Source organism: Myotis lucifugus, unplaced genomic scaffold, assembly GCF_000147115.1.
Source record: "Myotis lucifugus unplaced genomic scaffold, Myoluc2.0 scaffold_0, whole genome shotgun sequence".
NCBI classification, from domain to species: Eukaryota; Metazoa; Chordata; class Mammalia; order Chiroptera; family Vespertilionidae; genus Myotis; species Myotis lucifugus.
Window position 1 is genome coordinate 5,729,537 of NW_005871048.1, and position 17,123 is coordinate 5,746,659.

The 17,123-nt window shown below is 35.9% G+C and overlaps 1 protein-coding gene across 12 annotated transcripts in view; it reads right to left on the reverse strand.

Moving 5' to 3' along the window:
- Window positions 1–17,123, reverse strand: part of CSNK1G3 (casein kinase 1 gamma 3) — a 79,720-nt gene that overhangs the window by 9,197 nt on the left and 53,400 nt on the right. For 4 of the 12 annotated variants that reach the window (XR_002832352.1, XM_023765018.1, XM_006081089.3 and 1 more), the window contains 3 exons: window positions 13,597–13,692; window positions 3,255–3,361; window positions 2,728–2,751 (listed from right to left, as the gene is read on the reverse strand). Coding sequence is in view for 8 of the 12 variants with exons in the window: in XM_023765018.1 (XP_023620786.1) it covers window positions 2,728–2,751; window positions 3,255–3,361; window positions 13,597–13,692 (227 nt within the window). In the remaining 4 variants the exon portion in view is untranslated. Of the gene's footprint in view, window positions 1–2,726; window positions 2,752–3,254; window positions 3,362–10,480; window positions 10,592–13,596; window positions 13,693–17,123 lie in introns of those variants that run through there. The other 8 variants (XM_023765084.1, XM_023765054.1, XM_023743214.1 and 5 more) reach the window with 6 other exon arrangements.

Genomic DNA, 17,123 nt, shown 5'->3' on the forward strand with positions numbered 1-17,123 from the left:
ATTCACCCTTTTAAAGTGTACGATTCAGTGGTTTTTATAGCACAGCAATAATCACCACTATCTAACTTCAAAACATTTTCATCACCCTAAAGGAAACCACACTGCCTATTAGCAGCCACTCCTAAACTCCTCTTCCCTGCCCTAGGTAACCACTGTCTGCTGCATGTCTCTATATATCTGCCTATTCTGGAAATTTCATCTAAAAGGAATTATATAATATGTGGTCTTTGTGTCTACTTCTATCACTTATCATAATGTTTCCAATTTTAGTTTTTATACTGTTAACCAATAGTCCATTGTATGGATATACCACATTATTTATAGTCAGTTATCCTATATAATAAAAGCCCAGCGACTGAATGGCCGAACGACCAGAGCAACCAGTCAACCGGTTGCTATGATGCGCACTGACCACCAGGGGGCAGACACTCAACACAGGAGCTGCCCCTTGGTGGTCAGTGTGCTCCCACAGTGGGCCAATCCCCACAGGCCACACCCTCCACCTGTGCACGAATCCCGTGCACCGGGCCTCTAGTTTAGTAATAATTTATTAAGGCATACTGTTTTAGACATTGGGATCTAAAGATGAAAAAATCCTTGTTTATAAGAAATTCAAGAAGTTTCAAGAAGTGGGAAATGGATAAAGAGAATAGTATATTGATGGCAGAATGGAACCAATAGAATATAGGCTTCAGAATGGAAAATGGAGCTGGGAAAGCCAGGCAGGGGCCAGACTATGAAAGGTATGACGGGCCTTGGCACCATGATGTTCCAAGCACCAGCGAACCTTTCCTTTAGGAATAACCTTCCCACCATTTACTTCCTTTTTCTCTCATCTTCCAACACCTACATAAAGAAACCCAAACCCATAAACATCCAAACCCATCTCAACTAATTCAATTACAATGTCATTCTTCAAAGCCCCTTCCATAAAGCATTCTCTGATCATCTTGTCAGTAAGTAATCTTTCTCTTTATACCTTTTCCATAGCATTTAGTCATATACTGATGTATGCTAATACAACTGCAATCTTCCTGACTGGTGTGTACTCTACTTAAGGGCAAAGGTATAAATATTTCTGAAATCCAAGCAGTGTAATTGTTGAAGGAATAAATGAAAAAAATATATAATAGCTTTGGTTGATAGCAGGTATCTAGGAAGATGTGAACACAGAAAGAGCCAGTTTCAGTGAGAGTCATGAGTATGGAAGTAAAATATGGGACAAGGACAGAAGAAGCACAGCTGGGAAGAGCACAGATGAGAAAGGTCACAGGCAACTGGAAGAGAAGAGATAAACCAGGGTGATAATAACTACTGAGTGCCTGCCATCTGCCAGACAAAATACCAGTGTTTTATCACATTTAACTTTCTCAATCCTATGAGGTAGGTATTATTAGCCTCATTTGACAGAAAAAGAAATAAGCCTGAAGAAGGTAACAAAGAGGCAGAAGTAGGACTCTACAACCTAATTGCAAAGGACCTGTGCATTCTAATCGGCCACGCTACCACCCTACTTCTATAACTGTATTTAGGAATGCACACCTGAGCAAAACTGTTGTTTTTATTTCTGACATAAAAATGCACAAGGATGTAGTTGACTAATTATATCCCGCAATCCACTAAACCAAGTCATACCATCAATAAACCCCAAAGTGATTAAAATTGGATACTTAATCATTTTTCTTTAAAAAGAAGTATCTACAGCCGCGGCCAGTGTGGCTCAGTTGGTTGGGCGTTGTTCCCAGCACCAAACGATGCCGATTTGATTCCCAGTCAGGGCACATGCCCGGGTTGCAGATTTGTTCCCTTGGGGGGGCATGCTAGAGGCAGCCAATCAATGTTGTGCTCTCACTACATTTCTCTCCCTTCCTCTCTCTAAAAATTAATAAACATTCTTTAAAAAAAAAAGAAATATCCACATAAATTTCCTCATCTTGTGGCCGGCAAAGGAGAATTATTTTGGAAATTATGTAAGGTTCACTTTGGATATGAATAGAACTTTCCAAAATTTATTAATCTAAGAAGCAACTTTCTTTATTCACTCGAAGGCTGACTAAAAAATTGTCCTGAAACTGAGAGTGGCATTTTAGACACAGCATAACAACTAAAGGCAAAGGTCAGCAACAGTTAAATTCAACATGACCTCAACTGATAGAAACATTACCTTTTATAATATCTGAAATTAGTAGAAAATATTTACATGAGGATTTTTCGTAACACTCTATCAACTATAGTTTATCATGAAATTTATCAATGCATACCATATGTTACCAATAGCAATATTATTAGTTAGTAAGTGAAATACTGTTTTAGTAATAGCATTGTGGTTGGGGTAAGGGGTTTACTATGTGTATTTAATAATCACAAACAGGAAAAAAGAGAGCGTATCTCAAAAGCCTGTCTTTCTATCTAAAATAGCAAATGAAGCGTCTGTGTTGTAAAACAAATACACAAGCACAAGCAGGGTTGGTGTAGCTACTCAATTAAAAAGTGCACCCAAATCTATGTTACTTGAAGCAAAAGTTGCAGCAGGCAAAAGAGCTCCTCAAACAATGGTTTCTTGCTTTTCAGAGCTAATGTAAATGATATCAAATACTTTGGAACAACGTTTACAAATTATAATGTCTATGTTGAAAGGTATGTTTTTAAAAAACAAACATGGTGCTAAAAATCTTTGAAATTACAGACAACGGAGCTATTTCTGCCTGCCTACACTTGAGAACTCACCACATGTTCAACACTTTCTGGCAGCTATACACACACATAAAAAAAAATACAAGGAAAAAAGAGAGAGAGAGAGAGATCATCAGAAACAGCCCACATTGAAATTATCACATTGTTTTTCATGCTTAATTTTTTCCCCAAGCAGCATTATAATTTAAACTCACAAAAAAACTAAATTAAAACTAATATCAATGCATGCAGCATACTATAAAATTTTAAAATTTTTATTCTTATGCTTAAATAAAAATGAGAATCTATAATATAGCAATAATTTTCATGCATCAACACTCGTAAAAATATGCTATTGATTCTAAATAAGAATTTGAGCATAGTTCTTAAATAATTTTGTATTATTAAAATACTTACTGAAATAGTACAATTCTAAAGTGATTAAAATAAACATATCACTTATTTTATAGGCACCTATTCCTTGAAAAAATATTCCTGAAATAATTGTACATGACTATCAATGTCAGACATGCATAGTTTTAGAACAAAAAGTTACTTAAACAAGCAAAACGAACACATACTTGGTTTCATCCATCACTTCTACTTCCGTAGGGGCTGTGATGGGTGCATTTGAACGTCCTGCAGTAGGGTCATCTGTGTTTAACTCTCCATTTGTAGAACTTACAACCTGCAAAAACAAACAAAACAAAATTATATATGCGCAAAGTAATAGGTTATACAATGATAAATATAACTATGCTTAAAATACTTAAATTAGAAAGTTAATATGAGGAACATAAAACAATATGTGGTTGTTCATAACTGAACACAGTAATAGGCCTAGCATTTTATTAAAGATCAAGATTTTCCAATATTTGCTTTTCAAACTTCCTTTTTATCTTGAAATTTCTGTCTTCTGTCTCCTTCCTTCTGAATCCTACATTTATCTCTCAATCTCTTCCTTCTTGTATGCTCACTCTTTGGTACCTTGCTTCATCATGAATTATGTCCCTTGCAAACTTCAATATTGCTTCTTTAAATGACTCCTTCATTTCAATGTAATCATGCTCAGGTCTCCCTCTCATATTGCCCATTCATTCACCCAGTTGTTGAAGCCCCAAATCCAGGAAACATTATGATTCCTCTCTTTAACTGAAAGGCGTATCTAATTCATCAACAAGTCTTATTGTATCCTTCCCAGAAATACATTCAAAATCTATTCAGTTCTCCCCCCTTTATTACTAAGACTTCAGTCCAAGCCACCAATATCTCTTGTGTGAATAAGGGCAGAAACCTATTAACCAGTCTTCCGCTTTTACTTGTATCCCCTCCCCCATTAATGTATTTTCCACACAAAAGCCAGAATGTACCGTTTAAGATGTAAATTAGGTCATGTATAATTACCTGCTTAATATTCTTCAAGCACCTGACATCCCACTTCATTTAGAATAAAGATCCATATTCTTTACACCAATTTACATAGCCCTAAAATAAAAGATATGAACCATGCCTACCTCTGATAGCATACCACTTTTCCCTTTGCTCAATAGCCTCCATCTAATATTGTCAAGTTTATTCCTACTTTAAGGCCTGTGCATTATCTGTTCTCACTGCCTAAATTCCCTTCCTGGTTATTGGCTACCTTATCTTTTAGATCCTCAGATAATGGCTCTAAAACAGGCCTTTCTATCATACAATCTAAAACTTCCATGCAGACACTCTCTTACATATTATATTCTATTTTTAACTCTCTGTATAACATTTATACATGTTGATGTTTTTCTGATTTTGTTTCTTGACAACCACATCCACCTCCATAAAAATTAAACTCTGTAACAGCAAGAAACCAGTGTTATTTCCTATTATATCTCTTTAATCTACCTGACATAGAGTAGGCACTCAATAAATATTTGTTGAAATAAATGCAAATCCTAAAACAAGATAAAAACTGTAACAAAACTCCCAAATTTACTTGGTCCTACAAATTCACCATACTGTACTACTTTTTGCCTTCCCCCAAATTTCTTGAAAACAAGTCTTAAACTTCCATTTCCATTTTTAGAAAATTTTCCCGCTCACTCATTCCTTAATTCCTTGCAATATGGATTCCGCCCCTATACCAGAACTCTAAGAGTTTTCTTGCACAACGAATCCTAGAAAATATATTCAGTGGTCTTTGCTCAATCCTCATTTTCCTGTACATTTTTATCACTTGGCACTAGCTAGAGACTTTGGAATAAGATGGGTCTAGATTCAAAACCTAGCTCTACCACTTACCAGCTACGTGACCCTGGGGAAGATATCCTATCTTGCTAAACCTCAGTGTCCTCAACTATGAAATTAGAAACAGTAGTATCTATTTAGCAAGGCTAACTGAGGATGAAATGAAATCAGTATATAAAGTATATAAAGTATTGGTGGCCATCATAATTACTGTCAGTTTCACCTATAATGATGGTTTCAACTATCACCTCTATATAAAGGATTCCCTGAGCCTAAAAAAGCTTGCCACTTCAAATTCAGTATTTCCAAAACCAAATTTATCATAATCTCTTGAATTTGCTACTCTTCCTATGTTTCCATCTTCCCAAACCTCCAGGCTCAAAATCTAAGAATCAGCTTTGATGCTTCCCTTACCTGATCTCTTTACGAGAAAAAAAATGTGAACATATCAAAGGCCTGGGTGCCAGAGTTGCAGCTGATGACTAGACTTAAAGTACGTTTTACAGAACCCCATATTTCTGAAATCTAATTCAAAAGTTCTCACTCAGAGGCTACAACATGCCAGGCACTGTTCTAAGAAATTGGAATAATATAGTTAACAAAACAAACACCCCAGCTCTTGTGGAACTCATTTTCTAGTGTAAAGAACAGGTCCCTCTCTCCCCAACTTTAAATAACTAGAAATCAACCAATATACCTGGATTAATTCAGGAATTATGGAAGTTCAATTTCCTGTATCCTATGTGGAACATGTACTTAGAAATGAAGTCTGCAGCAGCAGTCGCCAACCGGTGGTCCGTGAGGTCCAAATGGCTGGCGACCGCTGTTTTGCAGCATTTGCATCTACAGCTGAAAACACACAAAACTTGCTTGGTCATCTTTAGAGGCAGCCCAAGGATGGAAAGCCCTATGTGAAAGTCTGCCTCTCTGCTTCTGGGTTCTTGCTTCCTCCTTTCTGTCATTCTACTGAGTTCTGTGTTGATTTTTTTTCTCTTTATTTTTCCCTCCTTCTGAAAATATTTTAAAATAATTACTTGCTCTAATTCTCGAGCACAATTTGGTTCTTTATTCTTAATTTTTAAATGTCAGAGCCCCTATACTGAATTTGAAAGGAGCTAGAAAATAGAATTCTTATACTTTTTGGATTCCCCGTATATTTAACTAGCAGAGTGCCTTGCATGCACTAATAATCAAGACAGTTCACTAAACAATTTCCATTGCTCTTCCCCTCAACATAATACTCAACAGGTTTATTTTCTTCCTTTCGCTCATTGGCCTTAGAGCAGTGGTTCTCAACCTTGGCTGCACATTAGAATCACCTGGGAATCTTTTTAAAATCCTGATTTCTGGGCCTCATCCTCCAGAAATTCTGTTTCTTTGTTATGGGGTGTTTAAACAACATTAGTAACAAAGAAACAGAATTTCCGGAGAATGAGGCCCAGAAATCAGGATTTTATAAAGATTCCCAGGTGATTCTAATGTGCAGCCAAGGTTGAGAACCACTGCCTTAGAGGGACCCGACTTCAAATTATAAATAGCTCTTCTAACATGCCTTCCCTTACTTTACCAGTAAGCGGCATAATTGAAAATTTAAAACTCAGGTGTTTTAAATTTCCAGCAAACAGCAACTACATATGTACTATCTATATATATAAAAGCCAAGTGACCGGAACAGCGGAACGACCAGAACAACAGAAGGGCTGGTCACAATGATGCACACTGCAGTGGCCAACCAGCCCGATGGGGGGCCCTGATCGGCTGCCTCCAACCTCCCACCCCTGATCGCCCCCCTCCACCCCACCCAGGGGCAGGGCCGGCTGGCCAACTGCCCGAAGCCCCTCCTCCTGGCTGGCCCTGCCCCTGATTGCCCCCCCCATCCTGATCAGGGGCGGGGCTGGCCGGCCAATTGCCTGCAGCCCCTCCCCCAGGCAAGCCCTGCCTCCAATCGGCCCCCCTACCCTGATTGGGGGCAGGGCTGGCAAGCCAACCTCCTGTGTCCCCTTCCCCCACCTGCCTGGCCCCAATAGGCCCCCATCGGGGCGGGCTGGCTGGGGCCCACCTGTGCATGAATTCATGCACCAGGCCTCTAGTAATTATATAATCTGATTTACTTCAGTTCACACAAAGTCATGCCTAACTTTAATAAACTATATTTTACTGAAATGTTTCAAATCCCATTTACCCGACTAATCAGAACCAGACATAAAGGAAGTAACATCTTCCTTTATGTAATTTTTAAATGTAAATATTCTTGGGCTTCCCAGATACTTTAACCCCCTGAATGAAGGCCAATATCCCAGGGTCAGAACAGAATCAATGTGGTAACAAAGTCCTATAAAATAACACCAGTGACTTGTGAGTGTATCATAGCATTAAAATTGTTTTCACTTAAGAAAACTAGTGGTCTTTTGGCAAATGGATTTATAAAAAAGAAACAAAGACATTATAAACTAGATGCCCAGTGCACAAAATTCATGCACTGGGGGGGGGGGGGGGGTCGCTCAGTCTGCCCTGCACCCTCTCCGGGAGCCCTTAAAGGAGGTCTGAATGATGGGTTAAGCCCCCTCCTCCCCCCCCTGCCATTGATGAGCCCCGCTTCTGGGTGAGCAGGGCTCCCCATGTGGGAGTGCACTGAACACCAGGGGGAAGCTCCTGCGTTGGAGATCAGTGTGCGTCATAACAACCGATCATTCCACCGGGCGGTTCGCCATTCGGGCAATTTGCATATTAGGGTTTTCTTATACCGGATAAGAAAACCCTAATATGCCAATCGACCAAATGGCAAATGACCAGTCACTATGACACACACCCGACCACCAGGGGACAGGCACTCCACGAAAGAGCTGCCCCCAGCCCACAGTCCCCAGGCCCCAGGCCAGCCAAGGCAGGTGCCAGTAGGGGGGTCCCCCATCACCCTGCCGGTTGCCCCACAGATCAGCCCTGATCGCCGACCAGACCTAGGGACCCTACCCGTGCTCGAATTTTGTGCACTGGGCTTCTAGTATAGGATAATGTCTCATCATATTCCTAGAAACCTAAATAAAACAAGCAATCAAACAAATATATACAAATTATTTTTATAAGCCAAATTCAAAAATGATTCCAGTTAAGTGACATTTCTAGAATTTTAACTCAAACTAGAACATAAGTCTCTAAAATATTAGTGTTCATCAGGCTGATTTCCTTAATAAAAGTTTGTATAAAAATGACAAAAGCTTTGAGGTTTGACATTTGAAAAAATGATTCAGGTATTTTACAGGGTTTTTTCTCAAAATAAATTTTCTCTGATATTCCCACTCTGATAAGAAACTTAGTGCAGTTCTTATTTTAAGAGATTTAAAAAAAAAAAAAAGGCAACCATACTTCCCTTAAACTCTGATGTTACTATTAGAACATCAGAGTTTAAGGGAAGGGGGTGGGGAAACAGCCAGCAGCTAAGTGTGGGAGATAAATGATGATTCACTTAAATGGCTGTCTGCCCAATCAATCTATTTCCAAAAGAACTCATAGACTGTGATACAATCAAAGATAACACATGGTATCTTTGTAGTCAATGACTGGAAAAGGCCAACTTTTCAAATATAATGAATTCATACAAATTATTATAGTATCTTCCTAATTCTATTTGAGTTCTTGTAAGCATGTTATTACCAAGTGATCAGTAGAGGCTCAATATATTATTTAACCAGATCTCCATCTATCCAAAAATATATTAGAAATATTAAAACATTATATATTTTACTTATGAACTCAGCTTTTTCTAAAAGTCATCTATCACCCTAGCCATTTGGCTCAGTGGATAGAGTGTCAGCCTGCTTACTGAAGAGTCCCAGGTTCGATTCCAGTCAGGGGCATATGCCCGGGTTGCAGGTTCGATCCCCAGTAGGGGGCGTGCAGGAGGCAGCCAATCAATGATTCTCACTGACCAGTGATGTTTCTATCTCTCTCTCCCTCTCCCTTCCTCTTTGAAATCAATAAAAATATATTTAATAAATAAATAAATAAATAAATAAATAAATAAATAAATGTCATCTATCTATAAACTAGCTGGTTGAAGAAGCAATGAGCTAGCAAATCTGTCTGAGGTAGGGAGTGTCAGATAAAATATAAGACACCCAGTTAAATTTGCATTTCTGGTAAACTAGAGTAATTTCCAAAGAGTTTATCAAACCTGAGCTAGGGTGCACATGTAGTATACAAAACCAACTTTCTTATATATTTTAAAAACTATAGCTAGAGTTATAATTGAAATTCTTCATATTCCAACTTATGACCCGAAGGCATAGGACATTCTCACTGTTTCTCAACAAATATAAACTAAAACAGATTTCCAGTCTAATTTTCACTTATGGAAGAATTAAGCAGAACACAATATTCTTTTAGTATTCCTGTCTTTCAAGATGTTACTGTAAATGTTACTATAAAAAATATCAAAATAAATTGGTGATGCTGATTTATCCCAATGATAACTAGACAAGAAATTTCCTAACCTAAACCTAATAGAGAGGAGTTAGAAATTACTTATGTAATAAAAGCTATAACTACAGTAGTCTCTCCTTATCCTTGGTTTTGTTTTCCATCGTTTCAGTTACCAAGGTCTGAAAATATTAAATGGAAAATTCCAGAAATAAACTATTCAGAGTTTCAAATTGCTTGCCATTCTGAGTAGCATAAAATCTTGTGCTGTCCTGTACTGTCTACCTGGGCAATGAATCAACCTTTTACCAGTGTATCCACACTGTATACATTACCCATATACAGTAGCCGTCGTAATATCCCAATGCTTGTGTTAAAGTAACCCTTATTTTATTTAATAATGGATGCTGGCAATTTGGACATTCCAAAGAGAAGTTGTAAAGTGTTTGCTTCTTTTAAGTAAAAAGGTGAGTATAGTACAATACAATATTTTGAGAGATGACATTCACATGACATTTTATTACAGTATGATTGTCCTATTTTATTAATTTCTTGCTGTGCCTATTATAAATTAAACTTTATCATAGGTCTTTATGTATAGAAAAAAATAGTATATATAGGGTTCAGTATTATCTCAGTTTTAAACATCCCCTGGGGTTTTGGAATGTTTCCCCCTCAATAATGGGGACTACTATTCTCTCCTACCACAATCTCTTTTGAAGATTTTAGTACCCCAGAAAACTATGAATAGAAAGATATGATTTTACTAATCACTCAATTTTTTCCTTATTACCTTTTCAAAGATTTGATAGAGAAAACTGAAAATGTTTATTTGAAGTTTATTTAGAAAGCTCACTATTAACAATTAGCATAATAAAGAACTGAGATAAAACATCTAGTACCCCTCTGACTTTTAACTACATATGTTTTCTTACCATTTCAAGATACATTTTGCTGTTACCATCACCTGTTTTGTTTCTGAAGATATACTGATTAAAATATCAAACTGCTTATTCATGTTATTCTTTTCATCAACAGTGCCTGGCTGCCCAACACACTGGCACCATTATCTCAGTTTTTCCCCAAATGCTCAGAGTCACACTACCTTAAATGCAAATCAAAGGCTGTACAACTACAGAGTTCCAAACAATCAGGAAGTATATCATACCATGTAAAGTAGGTAGTGTCCTTAATATTTGTCTTCTTCCCTCTGCTTGCAATTACCTCTCAGCTTTATAGGATCAGGTTTTCAGTTAGCTTTGAGCTCAGTGGAGTTGTGCTACAGTGGAATTAGAGATTAGCAATATCTGCTGCTAGTTGTACCCTTTTCAAACCTAATTTTGGAGATCCTGATTTGCCAGGTAGAAACATATCAAAAAGGGATAACTGAGCCCTTCCTCTCCCCCAGCCTCCATATCCAACTGCATGCTATCTTCTAATTATCTTTCACGTGCTTTTATTTCTTCTCATCTCCACTACCCTTTGTTTTCCCTCAGCTACAGACTTAATAGCTGTGTCCCTCCCTTACACGTGTGTTCCTTCAATCTAGTAAAAGAAATCTTTAGAGAACACTATATAATCAAGTTAGTTCCCTATCTAATTCTCCTTATGGCTACTCAATATCCTCAGAATAAAGTCCAAATTAAATAACAAGACCTGTTAGGAGCCTTCATGACTTGTCTCCTGCCTACTTCTCAGTCTCCTTTCTCAATATACACCAGCTTGACTGAATTTTATTTAGTTCTTCAATTTCTCTCTCTCACCCCCGCAAGTTTTCTCCACTTATCACAATGCTTATTTATTAGCCTCCCCCACTGATTAAAAGTTCCAGGGACAGGCACCATATATCTGTCATTCCTCCTTTTATTCAAAGAATCTAGCACAGTGCCTAGCCCCTAGTAGATATTTATGTAGATATTTGTTAAATAATGAATGGACAGAAACTGAAAATGGTAGGTCTAATTTTTCAGCCATATTAATTACCCATGATTCTAAGGAGAGCAGAGAGGGACACATTTGATTCCTCTAGGAGCTTCTCCATAACACATACAAGCCAAGAACAGATTCATACATATTAAAGTCTTTAGATATCTGAATAGTATTCTTAGTCTCTTGAGTGGAAAAAATTATTAGATATATAGCTGTATCCCTGGTCAGTGAATTAGCATGGTCTCACTGAAGAGATAGCATTTGACAATGCTTTCTTTTGGCTGTACCTCTACACTTTGCTTCCCAGAGATGAATAAAAATACTAGTCAAGTTTCTAAATTTGTAAAAGCAATAGATTAGTCTACTCTTTAGCACTGCCTAAGTCCCTGCCTCTATGCTAAATACTTTTTTAAAATAATCTAAGGCACAGAATTTGAACTCAAATCTGACTCCAGAACTTGTGCTCTGAACCACAATGAGATCAACTTGGTAAGCTATGTCTGATCCATACTACACAGGGTGTAGCAAAAGTAGGTTTACAGTTGTGAGTATGCAAACAGTTTATTCTTGTTTTATTACTTATTAATTATTGTACTATTTTCCATAGGAACAACTGTAAACCTATTTTTACCCCACCCTTTATATGATAATTCTGGAAAGACAAGGAGCTCAAATTTAGACTCCATGATTCAGTTCCTATGAAAAGCACATCTGTAATAAAGAATATCTAAGGATCTTTATGTAGGTCAAAATGACAAGAGGTTTAATCTTGCATGTCAACTGGAACCACCATAGTGGTGCCACATTGAGAGCAACTCAATATATTGAGGAAGTTAATGAAAATAGTGTCAAATTTATGGTTTTACCTGTATGTTACTAAAATTCCTGCAAGTAAAACTGATCACTTATTCAATATTAGAATGAAGCCAGATTAGGCTCTACAGGCAGAACAGTTTTAAAGAGATGATGAGAAATGAGCAGAGTTCAAATATGTCTTTGAAAACATGTGAAAAAATAGAACATAAGTTACTGAAGTGATGAGCCAATATAATCAAACTCATTCGCCCTCTGTAGCAGACTTCCCTGAGCATTCAGCAAGACACTTACTATAACATACAACACTTAGAGACATGCAAATGTATACAGGTACATACACAACCTAGCTTGTGTTATGCAAATTAAATATAAATTGTTCAATAACTTTTCCAATTATATGAATTGATCATTAAAAATTTTACAATTCAGGCATCTTGCCTCTGAGTCCCTCTTTCTAAAGTTTTATAGAACTACTCAAATACTTCGATTACACGTTAACTAAAAGTTCCATAGATTATAAAGTCCTATAAAAATACTGGTTATATAATTTAAATTGCCTCTAAAATTTAATGGTGAGAAAAACTTGAGAACTTATACGATTTAATCAAGAACTAAATTTTAAAATTCAAATCAAGAAAGAATAGTTCATCACGTAAATTCAGTAGGATGTGTGTGTGTGTGTGTGTATTTCAAATGGAAGTACGTGGAGGGAAAAAAATTCAAAAAATTTTAAAAGGTTCTATATTAAAATAGATTGAAATAACATTTATGATCTCAATTACTTTAAACCAGCATTTAGATTAGCTTAAGCCAACATTTTAAAAGAATTAAGAGACTCAGTAATCTTTCCCCATTTCCATAATATACATAAAAGACTAAAACTTGGGGGGCATGAGAGGACAGAACATAGTAGCTATCTCTAAGTTTATAGAAAAGGGAAAGAAAACACATTAAAAAAAAATGAGACTGCTTTAAATTTTCATAAATATCCAGAAAATTGAGGAGAATATTTAATAAATACTTGTCCTTGAAATTATTTTCTCCATCTGATATTTTCTACAAGCACAAACAAAATATACCATTATAAAAAAAATTAGGGGCATGTTTATTTGACTAATTAATCAGCAAGTACATTCTGAATATTAGGATGAAAAAAATTAGAAATCTAGTTAACTAGATTTTGAAGGAGGCATGTCAATAAAAGGAAAAAGATAAAAAACGTTCTATTACTTAAAGCTACTTAAAAAGACTGAGCTTATTGTTGAAAACTCAAGTTTAGCACATATTTCAAGTAATGCAGTTTGTTTTTCTAACCTGTAGTATGTACTTACAAAAATGAACAAAGGCAAAATCTCAGTATCTCTGTTGGTCTTCCTAGATCGTGTTAATTTTGCTTTTTGGTTAAATACAAAGGAATAGAATTATGGAGAGTTCAGCAACAAGTTTTTCATTAGGATATGAAATCATGCCACGAGCTCCAAAAAAGGGTTAGTGGTATAAATTTGGGAAATAATCACTCATGCAAAAATCAGAAAATACCTGTACCGAGCCACCATGTCTGTCTGCTGCAAGGTGAGCTCTCAAATGGTGGGGATTTGCCTGCTGGGAGTCCCAAGCTGCCCTGTGGTCTGCCGACTGCCATTTATTTAATGCATGTGGCATGGATGGAAGAAGAAAAACCCAATATGTTAAACATCTCATCCTTATAATATAGAAAACAAACGTATAAAAGGAAATTTTAAAATACCCTTACTATTCTGAGTCACAGATGCAATGATACTGCATGTGGAGAGATTTTAATTAAATTGCTACAATTATGTCAGGATCAACCATAAAAATAAAATACAACCATAGAATTTTAGAAGTGAAAAGACTTTAGATGTCACAGATTCCACCCTCTAACTTTATAAATGAAATTAACAAAGAACAGGGAGGTAAAAATGATGTGCCCAAGAAAGCACACCGAATCAAGCATGAGCGACCTAAAAAAACCATTCACTATATTTTCTATAGTAGCGGTTCTCATTAGTTTTCTGATGAGGAACAACTTCTAGCAAGGTAAGAAAAAAAATAGTACTTAAATAGTTGTTCCTAATATTCTAGAAAACTTTTCTCTCCTGTTTCTGATTGTGTAGATAATATGAGAAAACAGAGAAGTTCTTTGAAAAGTAAAAAGGGCTATATAGAAGACGATGAGAATATGACAACTTTTAAAAGTAATAATCCTACATAAGCTTCCTTAATCTTTTTTTATCTGGTTCAAATTAAGGAACCCATTTCCCTGAAATAGGCTGATAATTCTTGATGCTTTTAGATGATTTTGGCAAATTTGCATGGCAATAACTTACAGACTAATAATCTACTAGCAGAATTAGAAGGGTTCAAGTCTATGTGTTCAGGAAAATGTGGACAGCACTAATAAAAAGAAGGGGGAAAAATAAATACAATATTTTAAGTTTCTATGACATGTTGGTTCTGCATGAGGTGCTTTATATATGTTATCTCATTTTGAGTTAAATAGTATTATCCTTATTTTACTGATGAAGACATTGAGATGTGAAACACTTCCCTAAATCACAGAGGTAGCAAGGAGTACAGCAAAGATTCAAACTCAGAGCCTACTGCTTCTCCAATAACCCTACCTAGCTCCTTAACACAATTACGTCATGTTCTAAAGCCTTTGGTGCTCTTTACTTTCTTTTTCAAAGTCAAGAAAATCTTGCCATAGAGGGCCAAGCACATTGGTTTATAGGGAGCTGAAGAATATCAGTGGTGAGAGAAACCCTTTGGGAGGAGAAGAGATATTAAAATTCAAGTAGACACAATGAATAAAAGTTCAGGCACTAAGTTCCCTAAATTAAATTGCACAGTTCAAAATTACATACTTTGTGGCATGAAGTATGTAATCATAAAATAATGATGATAATTTTATGTCTTTTCATTAAACCCTCCAAACTCATCACCAGAATTTAGCAGATGTATAGCTTAATTAAATAAATTAGATGAGATAAAAATCTGAACAGAATGGGAGAATGAAAATGATATTAAAGTTGAGACAAATATCTAAATGTTGCCTCGGGACAAAAGGTAACATTTGGGGGTCACGGACCGCTTTAAGAAGATAGTAGAATAAACATTTACATGCACCCAACACTTTCTATAAAATATAGGATCCGCTAAACTTCAAACATTGACTCTAGGTTACAAATTGTTTACCTTGGGACATAGCAAAGGTTTTAGCCATTTAAAGAATTAATTTTTCTTCTTTTGGGATTGTGAACTATGAGTTTCTCATACAACTTAAAACTATTTACTGCTTCACAGATATTTAAGAATTTTTTTCTAGATATACAACTTTTTCTATTATAATGACAGTCTGCATATCCAGGTTTCAAGTTCAATATGTAAGCTATATTAAAGGATTTCCAGGAGAGAAAAAATCACTGACTCCCTACATTTAGCTGAACAAGGACAACATGAATAACATATGGTTCCCACCCTCAGTGAGCTAACAATCTAGCTAGTAAGACATGTCTGAAACATGTAGAAAGTCAACCTCTAAAATATTTAAATTAAAATTTAATTCAACAACAAAAGAAGAGCCTCACTATAATACCTAACAACTCAAGTGGAAATATTCAGAGAATATGAATTATTAATTTTCTTCCAAAGTACATTTTAGAAATTAACTGATTTATTAAATACAAACTCTGAGTCTTGACTTCTGAGCCATTTCTTTCTATATACAGCATCTATCAGAGCACTTAAGCTATCAACAAGTTGTAATTTATATTTTGAATTAATTCACATGCAAGACCCTTTATTGTCCCAATTTTTCTAAGGCTAAAACTGAACTTTTTAAATTGGCTGTACTTTAAAGAATACTGTTAAATATCCCCTAAAAGTAGCATTTTATTTTGTGATGATTCTTAACAAGTTGTGTTTTTTCCTTTGATTTTTCATCTCTTGTTTAACCCTCACTAGAACTCTGATGGGATGAAAGATGTAAAGGATAAACCATTATCCTTCTCTAAAAAGGGTTACAATCAAAAATACTAAAGACACTTTTAACTCAGAGAAATAACAAAATTTCTTATGCTAAAGGTGGCTCCAATAAAAGTTTTTACAAAAAAGAGAAAGTGAAAACATTGCTCAAAAATTTCAACAGCTCTCAATCACCTTAACTCAGAAAATCCATCTTCTATGCATTATCTTGAACCTACTCCCTGCTCCAAGCAAACTGAACTGCTTGCTGTTCCTCAAAGTCTACATTCGTAAACTTCTGCTTCATATTTTATACTGTTCACTCTCTGTGGAATGTTTTTATTCCTTTATCTGCCTTTGAAAATGTCATTCATTCTTGAAGTTCATCTCAAAAACCACATTCTCCTAAAATCTTTATAGTTCCTACATAGTTCCTAATGATCTTCCATGGCACTTCATTAATATATTTAATGCGATGGAACTTATTCTACTTTATAATGTAGTTATTTGTGAATTTATTGTAATAATCATGCTAACAATAACACCAAGCAAGAGAGTTGAAATTTATTGAAGGCTTACTATATACTAGGAATTAACATGCATTATTTCTCTTTTATCGATGACAGAACTGAGGCTTTGAGAGATTAAGTAATTTACCCAGGGTTAAACCATATCCAGGTATGAATGATTCCAGAGACTGAGTGAAATCTTAGCCACTCATTACAAAATATTTCTTATAGGTTATATTGTTTTACTTACTTCTGCATTTCTGCAACATGTAAAATAGTAACTTTCAAATACTAGAAACTTAGTAAATAATTTATTATGCTAGACCAGCCGTGGGCAAACTACGGCCCGCGGGCCAGATCCGGCCCGTTTGAAATGAATAAAACTAAAAAAAAAAAGACCGTACCCTTTTATGTAATGATGTTTACTTTGAATTTATATTAGTTCACACAAACACTCCATCCATGCTTTTGTTCCGGCCCTCCGGTCCAGTTTAAGAACCCATTGTGGCCCTCAAGTCAAAAAGTTTGCCCACCCTTGCGATAGACTATAAACAGAAAGATCAACTGCTATTA